The 23,726-nt window shown below is 37.7% G+C and overlaps 1 protein-coding gene across 4 annotated transcripts in view; it reads left to right on the forward strand.

Moving 5' to 3' along the window:
• LOC144600665 (non-POU domain-containing octamer-binding protein-like) overlaps positions 1–23,726 on the forward strand; it is a 70,278-nt gene that overhangs the window by 35,380 nt on the left and 11,172 nt on the right. For 3 of the 4 annotated variants that reach the window (XM_078412516.1, XM_078412517.1, XM_078412518.1), the window contains one exon: positions 1,464–2,463. The exons of the other annotated variant lie outside the window; for it this stretch is intronic. In XM_078412516.1, coding sequence (XP_078268642.1) covers positions 1,464–1,601 — 138 coding nt within the window. In that variant the 3' untranslated portion in view covers positions 1,602–2,463. Of the gene's footprint in view, positions 1–1,463; positions 2,464–23,726 lie in introns of those variants that run through there. 4 annotated transcript variants of the gene reach the window in all.

Here is a 23,726-nt window from a genome sequence, read left to right on the forward strand (position 1 = left end):
GCACTGGATGTCAAAACATTGAGGACAAGGCATTCCATTTACAGTTTGTTTTGAATTTTGAAACTATTGCTTAGCATATTGCTGAATTTTTGTTCATCATTAATACCTGGACCCGTGACTTGATTTATCTTTCCCCAGTTCCCATTCCACTAACCCCCCCTCACCCGTGCCCCGATTCTTCATCCAGACATTGCATCTCATGTTGCCGGTAGACATATTTATATTTTAATTATATTTTTAATTACATTTAATTTAGTTATATTTTAATTATATACATCATTTATAGAAAGGGTTTTTATTGTGCTGACTCCTCATACTCCCACCTTTTCCTAGGCTAGAGGCACCAGAGCTGAACTTGCTCTGAGGAGGATCTTAATTAGTATAGGGACCATTAATAGCTTCTGTTGTTGCTTTTTCAGTGAAGGTTTTTTATGAAAGCGATTTTACAGGAATCTAACCAAGATGCAGAAAGTGAAATCCTCATGAAACGAGGAGGAGGGAAACTACTTTTCAATGTGATTTAAATATAGGAGTTTTATAATACTAATCTGATAGTATTAATGGGTGGCTTACATGATCTATTTCCTAGTATAATTGGTAAATGTTATGAATGGGAAAGATAAAGTGATATATCATTGACTTGCCTTTGTATGGAGAATAGAAAGTAATCTGCTTTTATTGTTCTTCAGTAAGAATATTCCCATTCTAGAAGTTTAAGCAACTTTGAATTAACTTGTACTATTGTATTCCATATTTGTTATGTATGTTGCAATTTATCTTGCCGATGGAATTATTTATTTTGATAGTTTGCTTTTGAGCATCAATATATATTTTATTTTGCAAATTTTATCCCTCTGCTAAGATATCAATTCTTTGTCACAATTCCATGTATGAGCCTTCCCTGGCTCTTGGTTATTGTTGAGAACTGAGGCTTTCTAGTCAAGCCCAGTCTTTGAGCACGCTTCTAACGAAGGTGATTATATCTTATTTGGAACCTGTTAAAGTGTTGACACTTATTTAACAAATAAATGCTCAAGCGTTTGTGTACATCATTTTGGGACCCTGGTTCATATCAGGATACTTTAGGAGCATGTACTATTTTACCTGATAACTTCTGACGTGTGTGTGTGTGTGTATGTGCATCTACCATTGATGTTCCTGAAAGAGTAGTTGGCTTACCTTTTTTGTTTTCTTTGTTCTTATTTTGTACATTTATATTTTGTCAGTTTTAGTAAGTGCTGTATACAAACAGCAAGTGGAAGGTGCTGAAATGTTTCCCTACGTTTGTTATTATCTTGTAAGTCTAATATAATTACCCCTTTCCCTTTTTTTATCGGTACTTCTGGACCCTGCTGAATTTCATCGTTCCATTGGGGGATTCTCAACCTGCCTAATGTAAAATCTACGTTGGACTTGCAATGAACACTAATATCAATTTCTACGCATTTTAACTAAATTAATAGCCTAATGATCGATTTGTCCCTGGAAGTATGGATGGTCAAGCAAATAACATGGGCGGACCGATGGTTGGCAGCCCTGCTGGGTTTCCCCGTGGAAATCAAGTTGGAGAGTTTGGTGCAAACAAACGTCGTAGATACTAAATACAGACCTGAAAAATACAGTAGCCTTTAGCCATTCCACTTAATTGCCTCAAGTATTTTTGCAGATTGTATCAGTTGTAATGAGCTTTAGTACATAAGGTCTTTTTGGTATTTTACTGTTTCAAATATTCTTTTAACTTCCTGTTGGATGTATTTAGTGAATGTGCATGATATGTTTCAGTAATCCACAATGTACATAATGTAATGCACAAGTTGCAAAGAATTTGGACAAAAAGTCTCACTGAGATGTTACTATTTTGATATTTGTTTAGCTACTCTAGCACCACCTTCAATGAAACAGTCTTCTGGAACAATTTCGTCTTCTGTGATTTTTGTTTTTTTTAAAGTGATTTCAGACAGTAAAAATGGAATCTCAAATGGCTTATGTGTTTTTATTTTGTATTGCTGAAGGCTTTATGTTGATGTGTTTAGTATTTTAAATATAGCAGATGGGGTTGGGGGATGGGAGCAAAATGTAGGCAATAGGTGGGTTTGCATTTGAGTTTGTTGGAATGTGGAATGGGCTTAAGCCTTTTGATATGAACTAGGCAGAATTGAAGTTTATTGACCATACCATGCTGTGTTGGCTTTATAAGGATATGGTGAATCCTGTTTTTGAGGTTCTAAAGATTGAAATATTTGAAACTACTGACCATATCTATCAGGAATTATCTTGTATTTGTGGGTTGGGACATGAGAATTAAAATTCACCTGATCCCTGGAAAACATGCCTGACTTGCAGGAAAATAAATCAAATATAAACCCACCTTTTTGAAATTGATACCCTCTAGTTTGTTCACAGTTGCTTGGTATACGTTGCAATCCACGCTTTAAGAAGCAAATAAAGTTCTCGGCAATCTTTCCTGTATTGTAATGTATTCATTTACAGCCCCAGATTTTTTTTGTTAATAATTAACAAATGTTGGTGCTCATTCCTGAGCAGTATTTTTTTTATTTTGCAAAGTTTGTTACCTTTCATTTCAATTATTCATCATTTGTAGATTTAAGAGTTGATAGGATTTTTTTTGAGTCAATTTTGTTTATAGGTGAAACCCGACCTTTTGGCTAGGATATTGTTAAATAAAGGGAGAAATTTGCCTGAACCTACCTGATTTCCCTCCCGGTTGCTAAAGGAATTCTCCTTCCCATTCCCACACAAACCTTTTTGTCCTAGGAATCCTCCATTGACAGAGCGAGGCTAAACAGAAATTTGAGGAACAGCATCTCATATTTCGCTTGGGCAGCTTGCAGGCCCAGTGGTATGAATATTAATTTCTTTAACTTCAAGTAACCCCGGCATTCCTTCTCTCTCTATCCCTCCCCCACCCAAGTCGCACTAGCTTCTCGTTTTCACCCAACAATGGCCTGTTTCCTTTATCATTGTTACTTTTTTGCATATCTTTGTTTTTCATCATTGTTCTTTTTCTCTTATTTCCCTTATCCCTAACCAGTCTGAAGAAGGGACTAGACCTGAAACATCTCCCATTCCTTCCCTCCAGAGATGCAGCCTGTCCCGCTGAGTTACTGCAGCTTTTTATGTCTTAATTTCGGATAAACTTATTTAGTTTTAATCAAAATGTCTCAGATTTTGTAGATGACAGTCGGAATTTTTTTAATGCGTCCCAAGCTTAAATACTGCTAATCCAAGGCAGCCAGCAGTTTAGTCCATCCAAAACTAAATTGCTCAATTTGCGATATAGTTCTCGTAAAAATGTGAATCTTAATGGAAAATCTTTGATGTTGATAACAGAAATATGCTTGTTGAAACTTTTCTTTTGCTCATCATTTTGTCATCTTGCCTATAGTGCAACTCTTTGAGAGTCCAGAAGGAACACACTTTAGTTTGGTGGATACATTTTGATGCAGATGAGCTGTCAAAGCCACTTTTTTTGGGGGGGGGGGTGGAGTCAACATAATAGTGGAAACAAAAAAGGTACGTAACATCTGGCTGGTCTAAAGAAACTTGTTATTTGAAATAAAAATCATCATTGCAGAAAGATTTAAAAACTGGTCTTGTCATAATAAGCTCTTGTGCACGGACATCTGCGCGGTCAAGAACTCCATACACAACATATATTTTACCTCAAGCTTTTATGTTGCTTCCCTACGGGCAACAGTTGGTTTCATTTTTACAACTTCTGTGCTGCAAATGATGGTATATGATAGTCTTCAGTTTTGCTTTTCATCTATTACTGATCCAATTCCTTTTGATAGCTTTCAATTGGTTTATAATTGATTTTAAGGTAATCTCTGCAGTCATGTTAGTAAGTTTCTATCTCCAATTTTACCTCGAGTTTGAATTGTGGAATTGGTCCCTTAGGTATGTAAGCAAATAGTTTGCTTACAGCAGACCTTTCATTACGTATAATTTCAAAGACATACTTTACATATATATTTTTCATTATTTGAAAGAAGGCGTGGAAAATTGGCAGCTAACTTACGTCGTATCTTTTTCCCCAATGCCTCCATGCATTCCCAATTTCTTCTAACTTAGCTTCATGAATATTCTGAGTTTGCCATGGCATGTTGAATGTGAAGTCAAACTAGCTTATATATAAAACACCTTTCATAGCTTGAAATAACGTATGTTTTCAAACCAAGGAAGTACGTTTGAAGTGTGGTCACTATCCTGTCTTGTTGCTTATTTTAATATGCCCTAACCAGGTTCTTTTATGGCCTGATTAGTCAATTGCTCATTCTTATTTATCCCAAAAAGTGAAGGCACTTCCATATTCTAAATGTATGACTTTATATACGCCTATTTTTTAAAGATTTTTTTAGATTTAGAGATACAGCGTGGAAACAGGCCCCTTTGGCCCACCAAGTCCGCGCCGCCCAGCGATCCCCGCACATTAACACTATCCTACACACACTAGGGACAATTTTTACATTTACCCAGTCAATTAACCTACATACCTGTACATCTTTGGAGTGTTGGAGGAAACCGAAGATCTCGGAGAAAACCCACGCAGGTCACGGGGAGAACGTACAAACTCCATACAGATGGCGCCTGGTCAGGATCGAACCTGAGGCTCCGGCGCTGCATTCGCTGTAAGGCAGCAACTCTACCGCTGCGCCACCGTGCCGCCTATATTCATTTAAGAATAATCTACCCTATTCTAGCAAACATGTACAATTGATCATGTATTTGATCTTTTGAAAAACAGCACTTGTGCTGTAAGTATATTAAATGGCATCGCTGTTATTTTATAAATTGTCCCAGACAACTTCATCTCTTAGTCTGCAAGAGGTGATACTTTGTGAAACCAAATTATTTATAAAAGTATTTTTGAAGTTATGCATATTCTCACCAAAACGAATGAGGATCTTTTAAAGATTTTTGCTTTGGAAAATTCAATTAAATATCTGGCTAGTGATGCTCACTAGGTTTATTATTTAGCCTCCAGACTTCAGCTGTATTATTTTTAAATCATTCTTTGATATCCGTGACATTTGCATTCATGGATGACATCCTGTGAACACCAAGCACTTGTCTCCAAATATTTATTGACTTGGTTATTTGCCTCATTTATTCTGGATATAGTCACTAGATTTACCTATTTTGCCGATGCTTCAAGAATGTCACTGATTTTTCTCACTGCTTGACAAATTTTTGACAATCAGTTTTGTGGATGTGTAATCCTTTCTATTTCTCCATCTTGTATTAATGAACCTGCAGCACATTCACTGTTACAGGAATTTGTCTGCAATCGTTATGTGTTCCAGCTGCTGTGAAGAAACAATCATATATCCTGCAACTTGCACATTTGCTTTTTTTTTGACCATCCCAAGTTCTCCTGCTTTAAAGGTAATGTATATGTTCAAAGTGTGAAATGCATCTGTTGTTGTGCCTTAGATCAAATTTTTAATCTACTGATAAAGGAAGGATTGTTTCAAGAAATCATGTGGAACAAATAAAATTGTGAAGTAATGTTCACAGCATGTGCATTGCAAAGAGCAAGCTACAATTGGCCTATAAACAAAATTGCTCAGTTCAGTTACAATTGGGATCTGGACAGAAATAATAGCAATAGAACTGATGAGAAGTAGGAAATGTTGAAATGCAATGGATCATGTTCAGATTAATGACCAAATTTGCAGTGAAAGCTTATCAGAATAATTGGAGGTTAAAACTGGAATTTAAAGACCAAAGTGTAAAATGGGTTCATGTGAAAAGGAGGAGGGAAGTGAAAGGAGATTAAACTGCTAAATAGTAATGAGAACCAATGTTATATAAATATTACGTTTTTTTTCATTGTTTTAAGAAGACGGTTGGAAGTAATCAAGTTGTCCCGCTAAGCACCATTATGGATATTATATTTTTGCGCCGGCATTTGGAGATGATCATAAGTAATAGGAGCAGAATTAGACCATTCTACCCATCAAGTCTACTCCACCACTCTATCTCTCCCTCCTAAACCTATTCTCGTGCCTTCTCCCTATAACCCCCAACACCTGCACTAATCAAATGGTAGTGAAGTTGGGAATACTGGATCACTTGAAAGAATACCAGAAAGAGATTGCTTTAGAAATGCTTTTTACTTTGGTAGGATTAAAAAAAAGGACAAAGGCAGGTAGAACATATTAGGCTAGCAGGAGAATTGAAGCAGATCATCGGAAGTGACGGAAATTTTCCTTTCCTGGTTTCAAAAGTGGATTTGCATATAATACCAAGCAATGAATGAGCAAGGTGACTTCATCCATAACATTTCCAAAATAGGTTAGCCACCAAGGGTAATATGTTAGCAGCCATGGGTTTGAATTAGGACTGATTGTGACCAGTGATTAGAAGATTAAAATAAACTCCGAGGTTAGGAATTCTTTCATTTTGATCAGATAGCATGAATGTTTTGCTCTAGGACGTTGTATTTATAATAACAAAATTTCTCTGGTAAATCACTATATCACTCTTTAGGAAATGTCTCTCTTTTTGATTAGCAACTGTAATCCTTTTGTCACCTAAGATTTTTTACCTTTTTAAGCACTTCTCAGCTGAAATAACTGCTCCAGCATAGGTGGCATAGAAGTTGGGGTCATGATGTTTTCTCTGCAATGAGCTTATATTTCTATGCAATAGCATGGCATTTTCTCCTTTGATAAATCTGATAATTTCTAAACTTTTCTGATAGCAACATGATTGCAAACACTTATTTTTGTCTACCCTGATATACATATTGGTTACTATTAGTTTACATGAATTGGGTTGACTTATGCATTTTTCCTTGTTTTGACTTGCCTGTTAGATTATTTGACAATCTTTCCTTCAGCGTGACTGCTTCAGGTTTTTCTTTTGCTATAGTTTTCACAAATATATTGGGTCAATGAACAAATGGAAGATGGCAATTAAAAATTATCTGAAATAAAAACAATTGAGGTAATATAGCCTGTGAGTTATTGGAACAGATAATGGATTGGAGCTTTGCATTCCAGTGGATCTAATTATATTTTAAGGTCTTTCAGACTCTGCTTCCTCATGATCCTATATCTTTCAATTGCTCATCTTTGAATTACAGCAAGTACAAGCAATTTGCCAAGCGTATTGCTGCCTTTTTTAGCCCTGTTTTCCCTTTACAGCTACGTTTCAAACACAAGAATCATTTATCAATAAAGTAACCATCATAATTCCAATATTAAGTAGTATTTTATACATATTTATCATTTATTCTCTGCTGTTTGCCATGTTTGAGATGCCAGCTTTTCATTTCTGGTGTTGGTTTGTAAAACTCAAAAGTTTGCCTTTTGTGACCAAAGGAAATATATCCTATCCCTGTCCCTATCCTATCCCTGTTCTTGGTCTACTTGGGGCTGGAGCTTCTGATTAATGGCCAGGAAAGATATGAGTGATGGTTAATTAATAGCAGAATATTGGGCAAGCTAAACTTGAAGCTATGAAGCCTTCGAATAATAAAGTGAACTTGACAGATTGGAGATTTTGTGTGAAGGAATGTCATCATGTGATTAAAATGATGAAAATTTGCAGTAAAATCCTAAACAATAGATTTTTATCCGGTACCTACCCTGTGTTTATGTATATTCGTTCCTAATTAGCCATATGCACAATTCCTGCATTTTGTCCGTTGTATACCTGAATTCTGAAATAATATGTTTGCGCGTGAGCCATCTCCATTCTTCCCCTTTCAGATGCTTTTTGTTTGCTCAACTGTTGCTTGTTCTTTGGGAATCTACTTTAATGGAATTGTGTCCATTAATAATTATAAAGTAAAACCCTGAAAATCCATTCTACTTTTGTTCAGAAATCCCAGTAGTTTATCATCTAGCTTTCTCGGGCTTAGCAATGTGGATGGTCTGATTAGGAAGTTTGAAAATTGGTGAAGTTGGAGATACAAAGGTTATTTAAAGATAGAGAGAGATATAGATCAGCTGAGGTGTTGGGCAGAGCAGCGGCAGATGGAATTTAGCCCAGGTAATTGGGGTGGTGAAATTTGGGAGCAATGATATATAGAAGGACCTTATGTTTAAGTTGTTAACTTCCTGAAAGTGGCGTTACAGATGGATAGGGTAGGGAAAAAGCACACCTGGCATGCTTGACAATAGGCGGAGGCATTGAATATAAGGATTGGAATGTAATGTTGCAGTTATGGTTTGGTTGGGCTGCATTTGGAGTTTGTTTACAGTTCTGGTTACGACAGTACATTGTGGAGGTATTTGAAATGGTGCAGAAGAGATCACTGGGAAGATACATGACTGGAGTGCGGCTGCAGTTATAAGGAGAGATTGAGTAGCCTGGACGTTCTCACTGTAATGTAGAAGGCTGAGGGGAATAGGTGGAATCTTTTTTCTCATGGTAATCTACAACTTGAGGGCACCGGTTTAAGGTGAGAAACAAAATTTAAAGGAGGTCTGAGGGACATCTTTTTCCACACATAGGCTGCTGAATATCTAAAACAAGCTGCCAGACACGGCGTTGGAAGCAGATGCAATTATGTTTAAAAAGATCAGGTTCTTGGATTGGAAAGGCATGGATACAGACGCTAATGCGGATGAAGGATTAGTGCACAAAAGGCATCAAGATGGGCCAAGAGAATCCATCTCTGCTACATGTTTATGAAAATTGGTTCAACTTTTTACTGCTGTTTAACTAGTCTCACTTGCCTTTGTAGTTGTAAATTCACTGGCAAATAAATTTTATGAAAGCAGATTCTTTACCTCTCTGATTTCCGATTTTAGATTCCTGAATGACGTTCATCCCAATGGTCGTGAAGCCTTAGTGACCTTGGAACATAAATAATTGGTATAATCTGAATTCTGCTTCAGGTTCAGTGTTGCATTTTTTAAATGCATGCATTTAGGACGTGATTTTTCCAGAAGATTTCAGTTTGACTGAAGAAAACAGGTAGACTCCAAAGTAATTGATGGTGGATTCAGTGCAGTATCAGCAACAAAAAAAAAAGGATGTTTACGTACATTTTTGTGGATATTTATGTACATTTCATTCAGACTGCTGTACAACTTTAGTGATTTTTTGGGGGAAAATGGTGTGGGAAATATTTAGGAAAAAGCTCCGAATTGTGAGTTTTTGAATAGCTAGATATTATTTCTCTTAAGTTATTTATCTTTTCTGTCACCAATATATCATGTATGGAAAACTAATTTTGGAGAACGTGACTGAATTGTCTCTCCATGTGCTGAATGGCAGTAAATTATCCTCGTCTTTATAATGTCTAAAAAGTTCCCAATTGAAATTACTTACGAGTTCAAATGTAATTTCAGAAATTGCTAGTAATTAAGCATGTGAGTTAATATTCAAAATATCCTCTGTTCATTTTGTTGTCAATGTAATGAAGCAACTCCATGTTTTAAAATAATTTTTGTGACATTGAGCATATAGATGTAACGAACTTCAGTGTTGAAATTGGCATTCTCAGAATGTTACCAATGGGGATTTAAAAAAAATCCAGATTGTGATAAACCACAAGAAATGCAACAAAATTTAACATCTTGTGTTTTGCCTTGCCATAACTTTAGCAAAACATGATTTTTCTCACAAGGGGCTTGTGCTGTAATGCAAACTTATTTGCACATCAAATCTGTATTATACATTCTTAAGTGTAGGAAAATAACTGCAGATGCTGGTACAAATCGAAGGTATTTATTTCACAAAATGCTGGAGTAACTCAGCAGGTCAGGCAGCATCCCAGGAGAGAAGGAATGGGTGACGTTTCGGGTCGAGACTGAAGAAGGGTCTCGACCCGAAACGTCACCCATTTCTTCTCTCCTGAGATGCTGCCTGACCTGCTGAGATACTCCAGCATTTTGTGAAATAAATACATTCTTAAGTAATCTGTAGAATTCAATTTTTAGGTCATAACGTGGTGGGGTGGCGCAGAGGAAGGTGAGAATCGTGTGATAGTTCCACCAAGTCATCTCCACACCTTTGCCTGCATACGGTTGTGATTTTCCCCTGGTTCTCAAAATTTTGATGTGGGATTATTTTTAAAGTGAATACTTCCAAAGGCAGAGTATTTAATTTTGCCAATGGTGCCATCTCATTATTTGACTTTTGGGCACATTTTCAGTAGGGACTGTTTCTTGAAAGGAATGGGATTCTTGCATTCTTTTTTTTAAAAAAACCAGGTAGTTTCAAAGGGGTATAGCAAAACCATTTGTCAATTTCTATTGTTGAGTCATGTGCATCATTGCACTCGATGAAAGAATTCTGAGATTTTCATGGAGATTTCAAAAGAGTTTAAAATTGTAAATACTGTATTCAAAGGTAACTGTTGCAAGCAGCATGTCATGCAAATAGCTGTAAGCTTAATTGTCACATGGAACTTGATAGTGTTATTAGTTTAATTTGTAGTTCATTTTCATCATTAATTATTGTTGCATTTTTTCTTTTGCTGCCTTTTGTGAATTGGGTGCAGCTGGTCCAAAGGTTGTCTATTTAAACCCTACTCCAAACACTTCAGCATAAACCTAAGCAAATACTCTAGTTTGGCACAATCATTATATTGGACTGTCGAAAGTGCCACTTTTTGGATGCAATGACAATGGGACAGTTATGTTATTTTGGTGGCTATCAAAAACCATATGACTTTATTTTACTGAAGAATTTTCCCTTTATTCTTGGCCAATGTTCATCCTGACCAACTTCACCAAACCAGTTCATACTATCGTAATTATAGTAACATAGAAAATAGGTGCAGGAGTAGGCCATTCGGCCATTCATCCAAGATCAGAATGTTGCTGTTAATGTGTTCCTTTGCTTAAATTATCTGTTGCACTTGTTAAAACAAAACCATCTGAGTACATATCAGAAGTATTTAATTGGGTCCTCTGGGATCTTCTTAGAACATGAAAGTGGCTATATAAATGGGCAATTTACAGTGGTCAATTATTCTACCATCTCCACATTTGTTTGGGAAGTGGGAAGAAACCAGAGCATCCATAGGAAACTTTTATGGTTATTGGAAGAATGAGTAGATTTCACACAGCACATGAGATCAGGATTGAACTTGGGTCTGTGGAGTGGCGAGACTGGTTATAGTAACTGCATTGTGTCACATTGTGACACTTTTGTGTCCTGACTATCTGCTTCCGATATGTTTTGACATTTGGTTTTCTGTGATTTGATTTGCCAGTACCCTGTTATTTTACACACCTGGCCAGCAGGTATCTGGATATTCAGTCATTTCTCTACCCTTGGCAAATCCTTCACCAATGAGCTGCAAGTTAAGGAGACACAAAAGAAAAAAAGTAAATTAACATTTCTCTGTCCTTTTTATGACTGTGTTTGCCTTTTCAGCCACAAGTGAAATGTGTCTAAAGCTGAATCTTCCAGCAAGCAATGTTAATAATAGTTTTCAACAATATGAAACAATCATGAAACTAGTTTCAGTCACTAAAAATCTTTTAGATTAGGTTGCCCTTTGTTAAGAACTTGAGATTTGCAGTATTATTAGGTTTTTGGTGATGAACATGTTCTACCAGTTTGCAGCCTGGATTAAAGTAATGCTGCTGTTCATATATATCAGTTAAAGTTTTCATTTAAAGAAGAAAATTTGAGTATTGTAATAAGCTTTGTTCATATTTATTGGAATGTGCAATTGAGCAGAACATTTATTGTAAAGTAGACGAATAGACACTTTGGCAGAAAATTTAAATTCCTCAAAATATTTAATCGATCATATTATTTGAAAAAAAACCTTTTGAAATGTTTCATCGGGCAAGCGCTGCTGAAAGGTCATCAGTCTGAACTGTGATTCCCTTTCCCTTTACAGATATTGCCTGACCTTTTCAACATTACTGTTTTTACATTTACAACAATTGCAGTATTTTGTTTTATTTCAGGGTATTCAAAATGTATCTAATGTATTATTTAGAACTAGTTTTGTTCCTAAGCTAAAATGCACATATTCTAGAGTTAGTAGATTTCGACTCCTCAACACTAACATAGCTTCACTTTCAACCATGAATATGAATCAATCTCTGCTGCAAATAATTAAGATCATAATTCATATAATATGACCAAAAATACTATCTTATTAATAAGACAGGATGGTGTACCACTTCTTTGATTGCATCCAGATTGCAAGTTCACATCAAACTGTTGCTCTAAGTATTGATTAACTTAATGGGAGAATACATCTTAGTTCACAAGGTGCAAAATTCGAATGGCTCCAGGTAATGCCAGCCCAACATTGAATTTGTGGTGTTATTCAGCTGGGAGCTCGTGTCCTATGGTTGTGGATTGTTGAGAACACCAACTCTTCAAATGTCTGGGAGTCTCTGATGGCTGATGTAAAAAATACTATATCAAAGATTGTAATAGTTGTTAACCTACAAAATCATTTTGCTGTTCTACACTTTTCCAAGGAAAACTCACCAATGCTCTTACAAAATACAGTTTGTTTTCTTTATTATGCTGCTATTATTTAAAACAAAAACTTGATCCACCATTATGAAGATGCCTTGTCAAGGTAGGATGTGGAAGAGTACATATTGGGTGACATCTTGTACATAATATCTTGATCGAATAATATCCTGTGCAACCAGTGGAGGGTGCTATCAGTAAACCTGAGTGTATGGCCTCCAACCAAAACTTGGATGTTTTGTTTTCATGTTGATTATTGTGTTTTATCACAGCAAATAAATCTTTGTAACAAATACTAAAAGTGTTTTAATGTATTGAACACACCAATGGATTCATAACTTTCCATATTTCAACTCTGCAATATGAACTTTCATCCTCTAACTAATCGCTAAAGAATATCTGCCTACAGTCATTTTCCAATGTCCTTTGGAAAATGCATTAAACTGTGGATTTGGCCACTCGTAGCTACTGAAGTTTCCATAGCATTACTTGAAGAAAAGCAAGTAAACCTATTTGCCTGTTGTATTTCACAAAGTGTATCTTGGATTGTAACACGGTTCTGAAATCGTAGAATACTACATAAATGGAAACTTCTACTAGAGTTTCATTCATGTTTGGAGTTATGTTCATGTTGTGTTGCCACTATAGATGCAGAGCTTAATTGCCCTTTATTGTCTTCAGTCTTAATGTAGCTATTATATATTGCTCAAGTGTATCCTCTTTGGCTTCTATAATGCTGTTATTTAGGCTTACCTGAAGATTTTTACCTAAAGCGCTACATTTTCTAACCCAATTTAGCTCCAAAATGTTTTCTGTCTAGCTCATGGCACCTGAATTCTGCCCGTGGTTAAACAGTGATTACTCTTCCTGTAATTCTTTCCAGATTATTTGTACACTTTAAAATTAATTCCACCATCCTTTCATTTGTTGCAGGCTGTTTGCAACTTTATGATCCCATTTAATAAAATTAAACAACTATTGTGCAACCTTGAGTTTGATCTTTTGTGAAGTTAATAATTTGTTCCACAGTGCCCTATGGTTTTGATTGTTCTTAATTCTTTTAGTTTTCCCTAGTTATCTGTTTTCAATTTGGATCTTGCTAAGATCAAACTTTTAAACTTTTAAACTTTTCACCATATGTCATTGTCTCATTCTTTAGAATCCATTTAATTTGGCAAATTATCAGTGAAGTGCTTTCTAACTTGTATATAAATGTTGAAATGTGAGTAAATTGTTGTTATGTGCTATTTCTTTTAATCACCTGACAACAGTTCCTTTCATTCCTTCATCAATTTTTCTCAATTATTTTAATGTGGATTTCAGCTATGAGAAGCTTATTTGTTGCTGCAGGTGAAATTTGTAATGGTTGGTGAATGTATTATGCAAGATTTTTTTGAACAGGTGAGTTAATTGTGAACATTTTGCTTTCATTTTTGTTTCATTACATAAATACATTTTGAGCTATTGCAATGCTCCACCATTTTAATAGAGGTTTTGGGAAGGATGTTTTTTCTTTCTCTATTCAAATGGGCGGCACGGTAGCGCAGCGGTAGAGTTGCTGCTTTACAGCGAATGCAGCGCCGGAGACTCAGGTTCGATCCTGACTACGGGTGCTGCACTGTAAGGAGTTTGTACATTCTCCCCGTGACCTGCGTGGGTTTTCTCCGAGATCTTCGGTTTCCTCCCACACTCCAAAGACGTATAGGTATGTAGGTTAATTGGCTGGGTTAATGTAAAAATTGTCCCTAGTGGGTGTAGGATAGTGTTAATGTACGGGGATCGCTGGGCGGCACGGACTTGGAGGGCCGAAAAGGCCTGTTTCCGGCTGTATATATATGATATGATATGAAAACTCATGCCATAACTGAATGACTTCACCCTGACTGACAGTTTCTTCATATCAAACAGATTAGTTTTTCACCCTCACCTACTAAGATTGGGGCAGGTTTTTGAATGGATAGTAAAGGTATTTAAATTAAAATTCTACCTATCCTGCAAAGAAAACAAACTCGCTATCCAGGAAGATTTTTTTGTTCTTGTAATTTAACATTATTTCAGACTTCCTCTAGGAAAGGTGCAAGAATTAAGGAAGCAAGGCAAAAGCGCGCACTCTTTATTTGCAGAGAAAATCATCGTGAAGGTGAAGATACGTTCTGCATTGACAACTAAATTTAAAATATATATGCCAGAAAATACACTTGTCTGCTCCTAATTGGCCCTGGAACCAAGTAGCTTGCTAAGTCATTGCATACAAACCAGACAAGGCGAGAAGGGCACATTTCCTTCTCTTTTAAATACATTGGCCTAAGGGATTGATATCCAAAAAATGGCCACCAATATGGATATTTCTATTTATTAGATTTATTTAAGAAATCACTGGGGCTCAAACATACTTTTGTTAATTATTAATCCAGTTATCTGCCCATCAAATCATCAAAAATAATGTTTCAATCAGATAAGAATTGGCAGTTACTTGAATTGTGATCTATTTAGGAAGTGCCAAACAATGGCATGGAATCCTTGTAGAAGAGGTTTACATTGCCTCCAGTTTTAAATTAATTCTAAATTGCCAATATTTTGACTATACCCAACCAGCCAATTTTTTTCAAGAACAAAAACAAAATAACCGTGGTCTTGATTAAAATCAATGGTCTACATGAAGGTGCGACCTATTTATATGCATTTTGTAAAATGTAACATTTCAAATATGCTTTTGTACTGTAATTAACTGTACTGCATCTTTAAATACAAAGATAGGTATTTGCTATCGTTTATGATATTCCTGCAGAAAATCAACATTTAAAAAAATTTAAATTTGTCCCATTCCCTCCTTGCAAAGGAAATTCCCAATCAAAATTAATTGTAATATTTAGGTGTGTAAAATAAAAGATCTCTAGTACGTAGACATTATAGACATCTCTAGTACGTAGACGCTTTAATTCTTGAATGCTTTGAGTGATAACATGAAAATAGATTACATTCTATTTTAGGTCCCCACATTGACAAAACATTCTTGGATCAATTATTTGTAATTGGTAATATGGTAAATCACCAAATTTGCAGCATTTGTGGACGTGTATGTTTCCAGTGATACATGCTTACGTTTCCCGCAAGTTTTGCTTTATTGTCACGTGTTCGGCCATTTGAATTAGAGGTGACAGCAAGCGTATGGTGTCTCAGTAGGATATCAAAGAAGTTGGCCAATATTTATCCTCCAGTTAACATTTCCGAATGTTAACTTCTCTTAGTTTGCTGAACCATAATTTGTCCTGTCGCTAATACTGACTTCAAAGGTTTTTAAATGCTTCTAAAGCCTTTTGGGCCTCGATTGTCAAAAAAATCTCAATGAACCTAAGTTAAAGTAATGTTTAAGAGATATATGGGTACACAGGAAGGAAATAACTTTTGGATCAATAAGAAGAACCTTTGGATCAATAAAATACTTAATTGTGCTCTTGTCTTGCATTTTAAAAAATCAATTAATTGTAAACATAATTTAACTAAACATAATTACAGCAACATTACAGAAGAAATAGCAAGTGCAGTGTTAAAAATGTAATTTGTGTTCAAAACTTACTTCGGGTTCAGTTAGTGAGAATTGAACAAGTTGAACAGGTACTTCAACTAGTATAAGAAAATAACTCCAGATGCTGGTACAAATCGAAGGTATTTATTCACAAAATGCTGGAGTAACTCAGCAGGTCAGGCAGCATCTCGGGCGAGAAGGAATGGGTGACGTTTCGGGTCGAGACCCTTCAGATCTGTCTTCACTAAGGAAGACAAACAATCTCCCAGATGTACTAGAGGACAGAGGATCTAGGGGGTAGAGGAACTGAAAGGAATTTTCATTAGGCGAGAAATAGTATTGGGTAGACTAATGGGACTGAAGGATGATAAATCCCCTAGGCCTGATGGTTTGCATCTCAGTGTCCTCAGGGAGGTGGCTCTAAAAATAGTGGACGCATTGGTGATCATTTTCCAACTGATTCAGGATCAGTTCCTGTGGATTGGAGGATAGCTAATGCTATCCCACTTTTCAAGAAAGGAGCGAGAGAGAATATGGGGAATTACAGTGAAGAAAGCCAATGGAATGTTGGCCTTCGTAACAAGAGGAGTTGAGTATAGGAGCAAAGAGGTCCTTCTACAGTTGTACCGGGCCCTGGTGAGACCGCACCTGGAGTACTGTGTGCAGTTTTGGTCTCCAAATTTGAGGAAGGATATTCTTGCTATGGAGGGCGTGCAGCGTAGGTTCACTAGGTTAATTCCCGGAATGGCGGGACTCGTATGTTGAAAGGCTGGAGCGATTGGGCTTGTATACACTGGAATTTAGAAGGCTGAGGGGGGATCTTATTGAAACATATAAGATAATTAGGGGATTGGACACATTAGAGGCAGATAACATGTTCCCAATGTTAGGGGAGTCCAGAACAAGGGGCCACAGTTTGAGAATAAGGGGTAGGCCATTTAGAACGGAGATGAGGAAGAACTTTTTCAGTCAGAGGGTGGTGAAGGTGTGGAATTCTCTGCCTCAGAAGGCAGTGGAGGCCAGTTCGTTGGATGCTTTCAAGAGAGAGCTGGATAGAGCTCTTGAGGATAGCGGAGTGAGGGGGTATGGGGAGAAGGCAGGAACGGGGTACTGATTGAGTGATCAGCCATGATCGCATTGAATGGCGGTGCTGGCTCGAAGGGCTGAATGGCCTACTCCTGCACCTATTGTCTATTGTCTAGCCTGACTTCGGTGGTGGGAAGATGCTGGAGTCAATTATTAAAGAGATAATAACGGTGCATTTGGATAGTAGTAAAAGGATAAGTCCACGTCAGCATGGATTTATGAAAGGGAAATCATGCTAGACTAATCTGGAATTTTTTGAGGATGTGACAAGTAAAATGGATGAAGGGGAGCCAGTGGATGTAGTGTATCTAGACTTTCAGAAAGCCTTTGATAAGGTCCCGCACGGGAGATTGGTGACTAAAATTAGAGCACATGGTATTGGGGGTAGGGTGTTGATATGGATAGAAAATTGGTTGATAGACAGGAAGCAAAGTAGGAGTAAACAGGCCCTTTTCAGAATGGCAGACAGTGAGGAATGGAATGCCGCAAGGCTCTGTGTTGGGGCCGCCCGCATCTGTTTACCATATAAATGATTTGGAAGAGGGAATTAGAAGTAACACTAGCAAGTTTGCGGATGACACGTAGCTGGGTGGCAGTGTAAACTCTGAAGAGGATGTTAGGAGGTTGCAGGGTGACCTGGACAGATTGAGTGAGTGGGCAGATGCGTGGCAGATGCAGTATAATATAGATAAATGTGAGGTTATCCACTTTGGCAGCAAAAACAAGGAGGCAGATTATTATCTCAATGGTGTTAGGTTAGGTAAGGGGAGGTGCAGCGAGACCTGGGTGTCCTTGTACACCACTCACTGAAAGTTGGCGTGCAGGTACAGCAGGCAGTGAAGAAAGCTGATGGCATGTTGGCCTTCATAACAAGAGGATTTCAGTATAGGAGTAAAGAGGTTCTGCAGTTGTATAGGGGCCTGGTAAGACCACATCTGGAGTATTGTGTACAGTTTTGACTCCTAATTTGAGGAAGGACATCCTTGTAATTGAGGCAGTGCAGCGTAGGTTCACGAGATTGATCCCTGGGATGGCGGGACTGTCATGAGGAAAGATTGAAAATACTAGGCTTGTATTCACTACAGTTTAGAAGGATGAGAGGGATCTTATAGAAACATAAAATTATAGAAGGACTGGACAAGCTAGATGCAGGAAAAATGTTCACAATGTTGGTCGAGTCCAGAACCAAGGGCCACAGTCTTAGAATAAAGGGGAGGCCATTTAAAACTGAAGTGAGAAGAAACTTTTTCACCCATAGAGTTGTGAATTTGTGGAGTTGTCTGCCACAGAGGGCAGTGGAAGCCAAATCACTGGATGGATTTAAGAGAGAGTTAGATAGAGCTCATGGGGCTAGTGGAATCAAGGGATATGGGGAGAAGGCAGGCACCGGTTATTGATTGTGGACGATCAGCCATGATCACAATGAATGAGCCGAATGGCCTCCTGCACCTATTTTCTATGTTTCTAATTATGTACATACTCTGCCGATCACTAAACCCCATGTGTGCCAGATCTTTGAAATGCACCTTACTCTTTGGTACCATTTTCCTCACACCATTAACGTAATGTGGAATATTGTTGTATACTGCCACAATATAATCTCATTCTGCCACACCTCATGAATGAACCAGGGAATTAAACCCCAAATTTCATCCTGCAGTGTTACCAGTTTATGATCTTGTATGTTTTCTCTACCACACAATTATCTATTATAATTCTTGTAAAATCCTGTGGTCCAATTAATTACGGATGTGTTATAATATATGATAATCAGAGTTTTGCTGTATCCTGATTTAAAAAAAAAGAAAGATCAAAATGAGAGAATTGTGTCATCGACAGCACCCGTTGGCACATGTTGCCTTTTTCCTTAAAACTTAACTTGATGGATGTGCCTGATCAGGGATGTTGCCAGGCAAGTTTCTTCTAGTATTTGGACCAATATTTGTCAATTGTGTCAAAGCAGATTAATTGCTTATTTATGAATTGTTGGTGATTGCACCTTGGTGTGTCCAAAGTAACTACGACCTTATCTAACATGCTAGTAATAATTGAAAATAATAAGATGGTAAATGCACTGTACAATCCTGATGTAAGAAAGGCATTCTAGTAAATGCAGTACTTTACTGTAGTGCTAATTGTACATGATCCTTTTACTAGTTTTTTTTTTGAAAGCCAAGATAAAATTGAGATGTGACAAATGTGAATTAGAGTTCAGAATTAAACAAAGCAGAATTATTAAAATACCATGTAATAAAACTCATATAGTGTGGTATGTTGCATAACACCTGTAGATCAGTGTATTTCTAACATTTGCTTCAGTTTGTTTATTGGGGTAGTTTTTTTTCTTTTTGGTGCTGACTTTCTCCATGCACATTCGGCAATTTTGTTAGAAAATTCTAAAGAATCTGGAACATGTGAAATTTAAAGAGTAACTATTCCCCCACCCAATGAAAATTCTTATCAACAAACGACAGAGCTGTATTGCCTGTGTGCAGGGTGAGGTTTGGAGTATTCCCAATAGCTTCACTGATTTGGACGTCTTGAGTAAATTGCCTGGAATTGATAGTTTCAGATAGGTATAAATGCACATTTTGCTTCAGGATTTAGTCTTGTGTAAATTTAAATCAGCAGTCCAATGCAAACAATGATTGGAATGAAATCACAGGCAGCAAAGAAGACCACAATGCCATGTTGCAATTTTTTTCCCTTACAAGCTGAAGATTGTGCTGCGGACGTTGACTCAAAGAAGGCATGGTCTGTATATTGGGCATAAAGCTGAAGATCTTGATTGAATCATAAATTAGACGATTCACCATCTAACATTGTATTTACCTAATATTCTTGTGAACTTGAAAGAATGCGGATCAATTTAGTGATAGAATTGTACATGGCGCATTACTGTAGTTGTAAATTTTGGTGTTTTATCAGTGACAATGTTATTGACGACGTGCTAATATAAGAAGACCAAACTTGCTTTAATTCCTGTTTCTTCCATTACATTTCTTGTGCTGCAATTTGTATAATTGAGAGAATTTGTAATCAGCTAAATTGTAATTGTAAATTCTTATCAGCAGTAACGTTATGGAATTTCTTGAGTAGGGTTGTTGTCTGCACTTGTTATCTTTGCCTTTGTTCCCTATTCCCCACCAAATTTCAATGCTCTGGATCTCAATGGCGTATCTCATTTCCATGGATCATTGCAGAACCAAATGTTGAGACCCTGAGTGGCAACAGATGCTGGTGCTTTTAATGGGTGATAATGGATGAGGAAGATCAAGTTTGACTAAAACCAGTGTCGATGTTCAATTGCCAATAAAACCCTGCTCTAGCTTTGCTATTCGTCAAATGTGTGTGTGTATATATATTTTTCTAGAGAGCTCAATGATACGTTCACCTAACCAGTTTTACCAAAACAATTTGTTGAATGGATTTCCTGTTGTAAATATGATAGAATCTTTATAGTTTTTGGTACTGTACTGGATTTAATCGATAGTCCATTGACAGATTATAACAAGGATATTGGTTGCCTAGCTACGCCGATAAGGCTGAGACTTGGATGTACCTGTATATAACATAAAGGTTAGTTGCACTTGTAGAACTATCAGCAAAATTGATACCAATGATTCCCATTTGCAACATAAATAGAAAATCACCATCAACGTAAAATGTTATTCATGCAAAAATGCAGAGGATGAATTTACATATCCGGTTTTATAGGGCTTTGCAACTACTGCATGGAATTTTCCGCAGTTGATTAAAGCACATGACCATCTGAAATTATATTAAGAACTTGAGTAGCAAGATAAAAATTATGGCACTTGAAAGGAATCGGCAGCCATGTTCTCAAAATCCATATAAGAAAAATATACTAACTCCATAGAATGATGCTCTGTATTCATACCAATAAAGCAGTACAAGCAAGTAAACCTGTTAACATACTTGTGAATAGCCTTGGGTATTTAGATGCAATTCATTTATTGGGAAACATGTTACTGCTTTTGCAGTGATATATAGCCATGCTAGCTGATGTAATTGGAACAAGTAACTAATGCAGCAGATAGGCTGACAGGCATTGGATCCTCTAATCTCAGCTGTAACATTCCCTATCAAAGAGAGGTTTTCCCAATTGGATATCAAAGTGCTCAATGTCAGCTATTAATTTGGCAGTTCCCAATATAAGTGCCTTGCATTGAATCTAAGTATGCAGTTGAAATTCAAGATGTGGTCGGAAAGTTACAAGAGTATACTAAGCGATAAGATATGCATGTATTTAGATGGACAAAGGCTGATTAGGGATCGGTTTTGATGTGATCAAAAACATTGAGGGCAGACTAGTCATCTGTATACACCGATCAGCCAAAACATGACCACTGACAGGCGAAGTGAATAACATTGATTATCTTGTACAATGGCACCTGTCAAGGGGTGGGATATATTAAGCAGCAAGTGAACAGTCAGTTTTTGAAGTTGTGTTGGATGCAGGAGAAATTGGCAGTAGTAAACACCTGAGCGACCTTGACAAGGGCAAATTGTTATGGCCAGACGACTGGGTCAGAGCATCTCTGAAATGGCAAGGCTTGTGGGGTGCTCCCGGTCAGCAGTGGTGAGTACCTACCGACAGTGGTCCGACGAGGGACAAACCATAAACAGGGTGTTGGGCGCCCAAGGCTCATCGATGCGAGAGGGCAATGATCCCGTCTGGTCTGAACCAACAGGAGGTCTACTGTGGCACAAGTCACAGAAAATTTTAATGGTGGTCACTGGGGGAATGTGTCACAATACACAGAGCATCGCACCCTGCTGCATATGGGGCTACACATGGAGGACCAAAGGCATATTAGGCAGGTGGTCATAATGTTTTGGCTCATCAGGACATAATGTTTTGGTTGATGAGTATATATCTCAACAAGGTTCCATATGGTAGATTGCATGGAATCCAAGGAGAGATAGCTGAATGGATAGAAAATTGGCTTCATTAGAGGAAGCAGAGGGTGATGGTGGAAGGTTGTTTTTGGACTGGATGCCTGTGACTAGTGGTGAGCCTCGGGCTTCGGTGCTGGGCCCATTGCTGTTTCTCATCTATATCAATGATTTGGATTAGAACGTACATAACATGATTTGCAAATGACAGTGGATGGTATTGTCGGTGGTGAAGAATTTAATACAGAGAAATGTGAGGTTTTGCATTTTGGGAAGTCTAACATGGGCAGGACCTACACACAGAATGGTAGGGCTCTGGGGACTAAGAGCAGAGGATTCAGGGAGTGCAGATAAATAGTTTTTTTAAAGGGTGGCCTCACAGGTAGATAAGGTGGTCAAAAGGGCTTTTGGCACATTGGCTTTCATCAGGCAGAGTACTGAGTATAGTTGGATGGTCGTGTTGCAGTTATATAAGCATATCAATGTTGGTGATGCCACATTTGGAGTTGTGTTCAGTTTTGGTCACTGTTATAGGAAAGTTGTCAAGCTGGAATGAGTGCAGAGAAGGTTGTTACCTGGACTCGAAAGCTTGAGCTATAGGGAGAGGTTGAGCAGGCTAGGGTTTTATTCCTTGGAGCACAGGAGAATGAGGGGTGATCTTTTAGAGTTGTACAAAATCATGAGAGGAATAGCTGGTCTTGTCCAGCGTAGGGGGAATGGAGAACCAGAGGACAAAGGTTTAAGGTGAGAGGGGAAAGATTTGATAGGAACCCGAGGGGTAACCTTTGCTACACAAAAGATGGTGGGTGTATGGAATAAGCTGCCGGAGGAGGTAGTTGAGGCAGGTACTATCGCAACGTTTAAGAAACATTTGGACATGTACACGGATAGGGTGGGTTTAGAGGGATATTGGCCAAACGCAGGCAGGTGGGACTAGTGTAGATGAGGATGTAGTGGGCAAATTGGGCCGGGCCTGTTTCCTTGCTGTATGACTTTCCTTCACAGGGCAGTTGTGATGGGCTGACAGAATTGTGGTATCGGGCCCTGCACAGTTCTGGAGAAAATGCAATATGTATCGACCATTATTACAATTTCTGCATGTAAAATTGATATATACAGTAAATGTAGAACACCAATTTACATATTTAGCATCAAATATACCTGTTTTAAATGGAATTGGTTAATGCCCCAATGGCATTCTCCAGGGTTAGTTCGTTATGAGTAAAAATCTGATAGATTGTGATTTGAAAAAAATGCACATCTGCCCTCATTAATCTTGCTTGTCATTACTAGTCTGTTATGGTATGGATTAATTGTAGGTGTCAAAAAGTAGGTGATCACAGGCAGGTTTGAGACCACTGACATTCCCGAGTAGATTTTTGTTTTTCAGCTAATGTTCAGATGAGCAGAATTGGGAATGACTTTGGAGTACATATTCTGTTGGTCCCTGTGAATATTTGTTGTCATTCACTCCTACATGACCTGTACTCATTATTTTATAGACAATAGACAATAGGTGCAGGAGTAGGCCATTCGGCCCTTTGAGCTAGCACCGCCATTCAATGGCTGATCATTCACAATCACTGGACAATCCTTATTTCATGGCAACACAGGGAACTGCAGATGTTGGAATTTTGAGCAGACACTGGAGCAAGTGCTGGAGTAACCGCATCAGATGGCATCTGTGGAGGGAATGGATAGGGAATGTTTCATGTCCGATTCTTTCTTCAGACCTCCTTCAGTCTGAAAAACGGTCCAG

This window comes from Rhinoraja longicauda, chromosome 15 (assembly GCF_053455715.1).
Source record: "Rhinoraja longicauda isolate Sanriku21f chromosome 15, sRhiLon1.1, whole genome shotgun sequence".
NCBI classification, from domain to species: domain Eukaryota; kingdom Metazoa; phylum Chordata; class Chondrichthyes; order Rajiformes; family Arhynchobatidae; genus Rhinoraja; species Rhinoraja longicauda.